The sequence below is a fragment of the Saccostrea echinata genome, unplaced genomic scaffold (genome assembly GCF_033153115.1).
Source record: "Saccostrea echinata isolate AGI-Se365-2 ecotype Australia unplaced genomic scaffold, CSIRO_AGI_Sech_v1 ptg000025l, whole genome shotgun sequence".
Taxonomy (NCBI): Eukaryota; Metazoa; Mollusca; class Bivalvia; order Ostreida; family Ostreidae; genus Saccostrea; species Saccostrea echinata.
In genome coordinates, this window is record NW_026889774.1 from 8717077 (window position 1) to 8726907 (window position 9831).

General features: G+C 32.9%; 1 protein-coding gene and 1 long non-coding RNA gene across 2 annotated transcripts; both read right to left on the minus strand.

Moving 5' to 3' along the window:
* Positions 1-3: 3 nt before the first annotated feature.
* On the minus strand, positions 4-2224 carry LOC133192340 (uncharacterized). The gene is made up of 7 exons (XM_061328357.1): positions 2205-2224; positions 1661-1955; positions 1277-1543; positions 953-1185; positions 809-885; positions 410-514; positions 4-237 (listed from the first exon to the last, which is right to left on the minus strand). The coding sequence occupies exons 1-4, from the start codon at positions 2222-2224 to the stop codon at positions 1129-1131; spliced, it is 639 nt and encodes a 212-aa protein (XP_061184341.1). The 3' UTR covers positions 4-237; positions 410-514; positions 809-885; positions 953-1128.
* A 61-nt stretch (positions 2225-2285) lies between these two features.
* Positions 2286-3220, minus strand: LOC133192580 (uncharacterized). Its single transcript, XR_009721832.1, has 4 exons — positions 3154-3220; positions 2921-2995; positions 2672-2722; positions 2286-2372 (listed from the first exon to the last, which is right to left on the minus strand). It is a non-coding gene; the product is annotated as an uncharacterized LOC133192580 (long non-coding RNA).
* Between the last annotated feature and the right edge of the window lie 6611 nt (positions 3221-9831).

Consider the following 9831-nt stretch of genomic DNA (forward strand, 5'->3'; position numbering starts at 1 on the left):
TCACAAATATTGCATACCTGAAATTCAGGTAATAGGGTATGTTGTGTAGTAGCCTCTTGTCTAAAACAACTTTTCTTAGAGCTTCATGAGCTGGACTGCCCTTTATTAACAATTCCTTGTCCCCTGTTTCTTCACCTGTTAAAGGGTCATGCATACACATACTTGTACCCATCTCACTATAGGGCAAGTACCACTCGTGTTCTCTAACAATGTGAGGAAAACTCCAACCCACATCCCCTAAAAATAATAAGTAATGACTGTAAATTGAAATGCAAAAATAACATTCCTTTATATGGTCTTTGGATAATGCACCAAAATTCTAGTTGGTCTACATGCCAATTGAATACATTTTGAGATGGACATATAACATTCAATGGACTTTTATGTTCAAGTTGGAAAGAAAACTTACCATGAATTCATCCAGATTGTTGGCAGTTTTGCATGTAAACCAGAAATGGTTTACAATGTCTTTTGACCACTTCTGTAACTCTCTACAGCTTTTATCTTGACCAGCCTATAAATTAGTATTTTAATATAATTATCTTCAAAATGGTCAGAAAATTATAAATTAGTATTTTCAAATAATTACCATCAAAATATTAAACAAAAATGATCACAAATAATTTTTACTTCTGTGCATATGCAAATACTTATGAAAATACATGTATACAACAATGAAACACCACTTGAAAATTTTTAAAAACTGCATCCAGTTATCTGTAATAAGTTAACACTAGCATACATATTAAGGATAAAATAAGGATTCAGCCCACACATCCATAGCTACTCTTAAATTTCATGTACTTACTGAAATCAACTTCTTCCCAAGGTTCTTTGCTGCTTGCCACACATCATGACTATGTTTGACTGCAGGATAATTCTTCTCTGTAAATAGGAACACATTTTTTAAAAATACACATAAATGCCAACCAAAGTTATTATTTGTACTCACTCATCAGAGCACCAATTTGGAGATGGACATCGGTCACAACCTCTGCTACTTGTAAACCATTGTCCTGTACTTCTTGTATCCCTCTGATAAATCCAGCCTTTTCCAGATTTCCACTTTTCCCCTCTGTCTCTCGCTTATTTTAAGTTTTCACGGATAGGATTTTCTTACATTTTCCATTAAAGTATATGTACAGAATTGTGCACAGTGACCTGGAATATCCATCCTGCCGTTACCTGTAAAATACATGTACATGAAAAGTTATTTTGTATCCTTTCTGAAATCTACCTTAAAAAGTGATGCTTTGCAAACAGATCTGTTTCTTACCAAGAAGAACAATTCTGCAATAAGTTCTTCTTGTTTTTGACTCCAGAGCTCATCAACAGAGGGAACAAGGTATTGTCTCTGCAGTCTGGTAAAAGACGATTGGCTAGGAAATCCCATTTGCAAAAACTTTGCAAATAATTCCATTTTATTGAAGTTGTTGCCCGAAAACAGAATAGATGATGCAAACATGAGATCTCCTCCATGAAGTCCCCGATTCAAGATAGGCTGACTGCACCATTTGTCTGCTATATGAGTGTTTCGACAAATCTGAAAAAAATCATTGTTTGCTTTCAACCTTTATGTTTTGCTTCCTGAAATAATTTTCCAAAGAATTCAATATCATTTTTTATATTACAACAGTTAATAATATTGCAATATTTATACCCATTTTAGATATACAGCTGACCCAACATGTTTTATGGATATTTCTATGCCCTCTCCACATTCTTTGACTTTACAGATAGAGTCCACCTTTTTGTTGGCCAATGTTTTTAACTGCATTAAGTACACAAGGGCAGTCTTGTTCTCCATCAGGTGGCCAAAGTCCTCTTCTGTTAACACTCTACATATAGAGGGACCAACTTCCTCCTCCTCTTCCTCGTCAACTTCCTCTTCCTCTACAGTGGGAAACACAGACTCCACACCAGGACAGTCTTCAATTCCAGTAACATCTTTAGGTCTACAATTAAAAGAAACAGTTGTTACAATGTACATGTACAGAACAAAAGTTGGGCCAAATCCCTCTTTGGGAGCATTTTATTAAAAATATGACAGTCAATAAGTATCCACATATGCATCTATAATGATGCATATAAACTATAAAGTCTAGTTAAGATACCCCTTGAGAAAATTACCTAGCCAGAAATGATGTAAATGCAAAGTTAGACAGAATCTGTGACTTCAGTAGACCCCATATAACAATTTTTACAGGCTTTTACAATGACCCATCTCAATTTTTACTTTATTTGACATCCTTTTACATGAATATAGTCCACTAAATAAACCCTACCCAATTGATATGTTGAAGCTTGGTTGATATGACTCATCGTCACTTTCCTCCAGGTCCTCTGATTCTTCTGATGTGTCAATACTTATTCTGAAATCAATGAATTTAATAAAAATGTGCAGGAAAATTTTTATATCAAATAAAGCTTATACACAAGTAATTTAATGACAATGTTCTGTGAAAAATCATCAGGTGTTATTAGGTATATAGAGCTTCAGATTGTTTAGGTAATTAAAAAAATTTGAAATCCAAATAACTACAGTGTATAGTAAACAGCTCAACAAATTTTGATTTAATGTACGGATTTACCGGTATTTCATAGACCAGTTTTCCTTCTAAATACACCAAAAGTCAAAAAGAAATGAAAATATTAGAATAAAAGTGCTTACTCCAAAGGATCCAAGAATGATGCCGAGTATTTTGATCCTTTAGCCTTTTTGCTGAAAAGTCACAATTGCATGTGTACAATAATTAATGGACATTTAATTTCTGTCTTTATGCTATATCATACACCTTTCAATTGCATAAAATCATGAGCTTGTAAGCTGACCAGTCAGAAGATAAACAACAGCTTACATTTAATCTTTCTCAGAGATATTTTATTAAAATATGAAATGCTCAGCAATTATTTCAGTTACCTGTCTGGTGGTCTGGGGCGAGTAATCTTACTCCTTGATGGTCCTGGTTCTATTTCCTCTATTCCTGACATTGCCCTGAAAATGAAAACAGAAATTCATTCTGCATTGATATACATGTTCTGTGTACTAATCTGAGTAATTAAACAGAGTTGATTCGAGGTTTTAAAATTTTAACACACATGGGTAAATTGAATCTTGGAATTTAAATATCACATTATATATATAAAGCTTACAGATCAGATGTTTTTCCAGATTCTGCAGATGAGATGTCTGAAATGCATGGACGACAGTGATAATTGACTTCCAAATGGTCTCCCTCGCTTTCTCGACGCCATATTTGTTTATGTTCTAAAAGTAGCTCGCGAGGTCACGTGGTACGGTCTTATTCAAGCTGCCCGAAAGAAATTCAATAATAAGATAAAGGTTTCGATATCTTTTTAATGCAGTGGATTTAAATTGCGTAATTTTCCTAGATATTATAACAATATATTAGCAATAAAAATTCGTAATTAATTATATGAAATTTAATTTAGTAATCTATAGCAGCATGTATGCCGGGACAGAATATAGGATGTAGAAATATGAATTTGATGCTGAATAAGGCAAGAGTCTGAGATATGTTTCTCTCTCCTATCAGCTACCGAGAACTGAGCTGATTTGCTTAGCATTAGGAACGACGATAATATCCTATGAGAGATTAAAATAAAAATTCACACGTGATCTGACAGTGACAAAAACATAACATTCCCGTCTGTCACTCCTGTATGTCGTTAGTATTGTTTTTATTTAATTTAAAGTTCCTATAATCGTTTAGCTAAAACAGACTAGAAGTAACGATTTGTTTCAAATTTTTCTTTTACAATAAAAGCTAGGCCAAGAAAGTAGTTCTGGTTGAGAGATTTATCGACGTGAAAACTTTTTCTTGAATTTGTTCTTGTCCAATCAAAACACAGGAAATCAATAAATAAAATTAAGATTGGAATTATTAATTAGAAAATATTATTTCTATGGTTGTTATACTGTAATCATCATAAGTAGTGAAATAAATTATCATTACTGTAAATATTTATTTATAAAGAAAAGAAAACATGTAAATATAAAATATATAATAATCATATTATAAGAAATCCACATACCTTATGTGGGCTTACCCATGATGATATAGAAACAAACTATAAACAGCTGATTGCAAAGGGACGTAATTAAAAAAATATCGCTTCAATTCAGTCTACAACCATCCACCCCGATTTATTTACATAATACTTCAATTTCTTGTAAATTATATTTTCAATTTCAGTTTGTGTGGTAACTATATATCATACAGTTTCAAGCTACAGTGACATAAACATGAACCTGTGATACGAATGCTAAATATCAAAACCATGCCTCTAAAAATTCAAAACAAATTAATAAGTTAAATTAACCATCCACAGTATTTTTGCAAAAAAGCTCCAGGTTAAGTGATCTGTAATGCTGATATTTTACATAATATTCATAACTGCTTGTAACCGGGCATATGCTAAATAGCATAAACTTACCTTTAAAATGTCAAAAGTATGCTGTATATAGGCACTATGAATTACTTTGAAAAGTATGTCAAAGGTCAAGTTCAAGGATCACGATGTCGGTAACCATGGTAATATACAAAAGACGTGATCCTGCCAAGCAATACATGTACAATATCAAATCCATACCTCTTACAGCTCTCAAGATATAATGTGTTACAGACGGACAGAGAGACGCCGACAAAAGTTACCCGTAAATGTCGCTCTGCTCTGTGACACAAAAAATGCTACAATTTTAAACTATGAGATCCTTTTCTAATGATGATTTTGTAAACTAGGTGTATTCAATACTGTTTCTAGAGTTGGAGTTGATACACAATACCTATGACACAAAAAACAGTGTCCACTTTCAACATTATTTGAAGCACACACACAAGAGCGCGCAATCTTTTAATTCTTTGAAGACGATTTGTTAATTTTTCTGAACAGAAGCTTGCGATACTGGTATTTTGACAAAACAAATAGTTTTTAATTAAATTTACAATCTGATCAACATCTTTGAGTCCTTTCTGTAAAGATGTCATCTCAGCGGCTCACTACTGCCAATACCAAAGGGATATTATACTGTAAGCATATTTTTAAGATCTTCTTTGTGGACAGTTTATCAACTTATTCTACAAATATATAGTGTAGAGATCAGTAGCATCTTCTCGGTCCTTTCTTGCAAACTGCGAAAAACACCTCTAATGTATTTACATCCCGGATGTTAATTTTTTTTAAATGGAGTAGCTTAATTCTTGTTTATAAAAGTAATGGATAAACAGAGTTGAGTGTTCCTTCTGTAGTATATTTAGGTACATGTGTTATCTTTTTACAATCAATGAAGTTAAGATCCATACTCTACAGATACATGTAAGAGGTCTCCTTACATTTACTTCAATGTTTGTGAGAGGGGGGCGGGGTGTCATGGACGCCAATGTAACACATTCTTGGTTGTTTTCTGCTTGTCGGAAAAAGTCCGAGAAATTGCGGTCGGTATAGATTAAAACCAAACGTTGCTTAAATATGGCCATTAGTGCAGGGTTGGGAATTTCTTTGACTTATTTACAGATTTTAAGGTCTATGAAGTTATGTGTAAAGAAAATGAAGCATGTCTCAATAGGTAACCAAAATAATAATAATAATAATAATAATTAAAAAAAAAGGATGCATGCAAATCAAATCTCTTACCTGTCTTTAAAAAATATTGAAAGATAGAAAAAAAAAAGTTATAAACAAAATCAGTATTTCTGCTGAATGTTTTTAATGAGATAGGAATTCTTGTAGAATGATTCCTGTGGCTTTTCGTGCAAAAGCAAAAACTTGAATGTGAAAGAATTCAAAACTGAATGATTAATTATTTCTGGACAAACAAATTAAAATCTAAATGTATTTCAATACATAGATTTCTTCTTGCGTGACAAAATATGTGTTTTTACATGTAAAAATTGAAAACTCTCTAGTTAGTAATTAAGCACATATATTAAATGGATGATATTTGCACTTAAAATATACACATTTCAGGATACGAAATAATTAAATACATCAAACTGTCCGTCTTTGTTCAACAAAGGACGTGACACAGGATGCATAGTAAACTCTTTTGCTTAAGAAAAAATGCAGAGCTACGGTAAAAATGTGTAAAAACTTTCCGGGGATTTCTTACAAATTGTTACGTATTTATCTATTAAAACAAATTACCAAATGGTTTATTTTTGTACATCAAAGGACATGACACAGGATGCACGTAAACTCATTAGCTTCTGAAGAAATAAAAATATACAATTTCGAGGTAAAAGTCTATATATAGAGTCTTTCATTAAATGTGGCTTACACACTATTGGTGATATTTGGGATAAAGACAGCAAGTCTTTTAAGACCAATGTATACGTATTTACAAAACTTCTTGATAAAAGAAGTTCGGTTTTTGAATATAGCAAGATAAAAGCTGCCATACCTAAAAATTATATTGATATTCTTGCAGGGAGAAATACTGCAAATACCGGTGATAAAAGAATAAATAACTATTTTGTGTTGTTTGATAATTTCTTAATTGTAAGGAAAACAAATAAGTTTACAAATTTTGATGATATAAAAATCAAAGACCTACAAAGAGTGTTAAACAAAAATGTTACTCCCAAATCTCAAGAAAAATGGGAGAATTTGCTGCAAATTGACATTACATGGGAAAGAATTTGGGGGTCAATTTACGAAGCTAAATTAAAACAAAAAATTCAAGAATTCCAATAGAAATGTTTGCATAACATCTTATACACCGAGGAAAAACAACGTATAATGGGTTTATCAAATGGCAAATGCCTTTTTTGTAAAGCAAATACTGAGAGCCAGAAGCATTTATTTTCTGAATGTAAACACGTCAAAGCAGTTTTAGAAATGGTACAAAGAATAATTTTACTAATACCTGTAAAGGATTCAATCAAATTTGATGCATGTACTGTTCTACTGGGATTTGCCATAGAACCCAAAAATGTTCGAATTTGTGTTAACACTTTGATTTATATATATAAGTGGTCAATATGGAAAACAAAAAACAGTATCAAGTATGAAAATAACTAACTACCTCATTGCTCCAAAAAGCATTCACGAAAGAAATGAAATTAATTTTTCAAATGTTAAAAAATGATAAACGCAATTTTAAGGGAAATATGAATTTAACGTTAACTGTATTAACAGAATTCGAGAAACTGTTACCTGTTTTCCACAATCCAGATTTAAATTAAGTTCAATGTATTTTTTTCCCCATTTATTCAATATATTGCAACACATTCATGAATCGCACCGGATTGCAAATTATATATATACGAACAAGAAATTTAGAACCAAAATTGAATCCGGATAAATATTCTTTGTTTTTATACATGTATGTTATACAATTTAATATTCATATTGAATGTATGATATGAATAAATTATGTGAGACATTGTATTTAGATTTAGATATTTAGCACCCTGCATGTGTTGTAGGGATTATTATTATATATTGTTATAGAGGGAGCTTAGTCAGGGCCCCATCCCTTGTAGCTGCCCTATATATCATCTTTAATGTTATAGGTCTGGGAAATAAATGTGAAAAAAAAAAAATAAAAAATAAAAATAAGTTTTAATTTCACGGGAAATTCTGGAAAACTGTTACATGGTTATTTATACAGATTTAAACAGCTACAATGCATACAAAAATATTGTCTTCATGTGCTACGTTTATTGCCCTGTTTTCTATTATTTAGATTTTTAGTGTGTTTACAAGTTTAGTTTTGGCAACTAAGTTTCGTGTCGATTAATTTTTGGTCAGCTGCCCAGACGAATGTACCTGTGTACATGAAAAAAAATCATTGAGATCAATGTTTTATATGCATATTTGTAGGGTACAAAATATATGTAAAGATATTTCCAAACATGAAAAGACGTAAACGTTTTGCATACATGAACCACAATGCTTTTTCCCATTTCAAAATGCATCGAGGAACATACATGATGCTCAAGCCGAAACGTTGTAAATCCAAAATATTTAAATAACAAGAGGGCCAAGGGCCTTAACGGTCACCTGAGTACAACGATTTAGAAGATCCATAGACTGATAAATGAAGCTTTGTTGTCCAAAAGCAAGAAAAATAGTAGGATTAAGATCAACAAAATAATTGGTCTAGTGTCTAATCTGTCCCCCATTTATCACTATTACCATGCAGACTTTTAACAAAATATCTATTTTTAACCCAATATTATTACCTCTCACATTGGCTTCATTTGGCCTTTGAAGAACATTTAAAAAGATACGTTATTTTTTGATTCATTTTTATTCATCTATTATTTCCAAGTCTACCTGATCATTAAAACTATGAAAGTACTTTTTGTATTATACAATGAATGTTCTTACTTAATTCTCTTATTTTATTAACCTTTCAAATACATTATGTACAGTGATTAATTATCAAAGGTGAATGGTAAAGGGGAATAACTTCAATCAGTAGAATACAAATTAATAGAGCTCTGGTCAGGACCAGAACACTTGACTTAATGGTACAGATGTTCAAAATTCTAGTAAAAATACCCTTGCTTATTAAAACTTTTACTCTGTTTGCCTCCAATATGCCCAGGAGCAGAGAAGATTTTCAAAGAAATAATGCATTTTCACTGTATTTAACACAGCCCTACCCTAACTAACACCAGAACCCATGACCCAGGGTCATGAATTTTACAAATTTGGAAGAGGTACCCTCATCATCATAGCTATGCAATTAGTTGAAGATTTTCAAAGAATTCACACATTTTCACTCTTTTATCAATAGAGCCCCCCCCCCCCCCCTCAGAGAAACAACAGAACCCCTGGGACCACAAGTTTAAAAAAATTTTGTAAAAGCATCCTTGCTCATCATAACTAAAGACTTGTTTCTTTGCTTTATAACCAGAAGTATAAAAAAAAATATTTTGAAAGTTAAGGATTTTCACAATACATGTTTAATCAATTGAGCCCCCCCCCCCCCCTTATCCAAAACACTTGACCCAGGGGCAATGAAATTCACAATTTTGGAAGAGGCATTCTTGCTTATCATAACCATGTACTTCCTTTGTTTAAATAATACCCAAGAGCAGAGAAGATTTTCAAAGAATTGGTGCATTTTCACTATATAATCTGTAGTATTCCGGAATTCTGTAGACTTGTACCTTTTGGTTTTAAATGTTATTCATGTACTTCCGTAATAAATAGTTTGTAACCGCATGGAGCTGTGTTATAAATCTCATTTATTCGAGTGAATACACAACATATCTGGCGACGAGGATGGCCACTGGACGTATAGGAAGAGTCGATGTGTTCGATCCGGCAATCGAAACATGGACAACCTACGAAGAAAGGCTGGACAATTTCTTCACAGCAAACGCAGTGGACGACAACAAAAAAGTTCCCGCGCTACTGAGCCTCGTGGGCCCCAAAACATACGCATTGTTAAGAGACTTAACAGCGCCTGAATTACCCAAGGCTAGGACGTACAAGCAACTTACGAAAGCACTGAAGGACCACTATTCTCCAAAACCGTTGGTTATAGTAGAAAGGTTTAGATTTCACAAGCGGGACCAGCAGGAGGGTGAGAGCGTCCGTGAGTACATTGCAGCTCTTCGTAAACTGAGTGAATTCTGTGAATTTAAAGACGTCCTTAATGACACACTACGGGACAGATTTGTTTGTGGATTGAAAAATGAACATATTCAAAAGAAACTTCTCTCGGAGAAAAACCTCACTTACCAAACTGCGCTCGAGATAGCCATTGCGATGGAGACGGCGACTAATGACGCCCTGGAGATTCAAAGGAAACACCTTTCCATCACGTCCGGTGTCAACAAACTAAGTGTACCC

What these genes read in the sequence shown, in the direction of transcription:
- LOC133192340 (XM_061328357.1), bottom strand. Translation starts at nt 2,224, where the DNA reads ATGGGTCATTGTAAAAGCCT. An exon ending in CAGCTGTATATCTAAAATGG is followed by an intron (nt 1,544 to 1,660) that starts GTATAAATATTG and finishes GATTTTTTTCAG; the next exon opens with ATTTGTCGAAACACTCATAT. An exon ending in TTGCAGAATTGTTCTTCTTG is followed by an intron (nt 1,186 to 1,276) that starts GTAAGAAACAGA and finishes TGTATTTTACAG; the next exon opens with GTAACGGCAGGATGGATATT.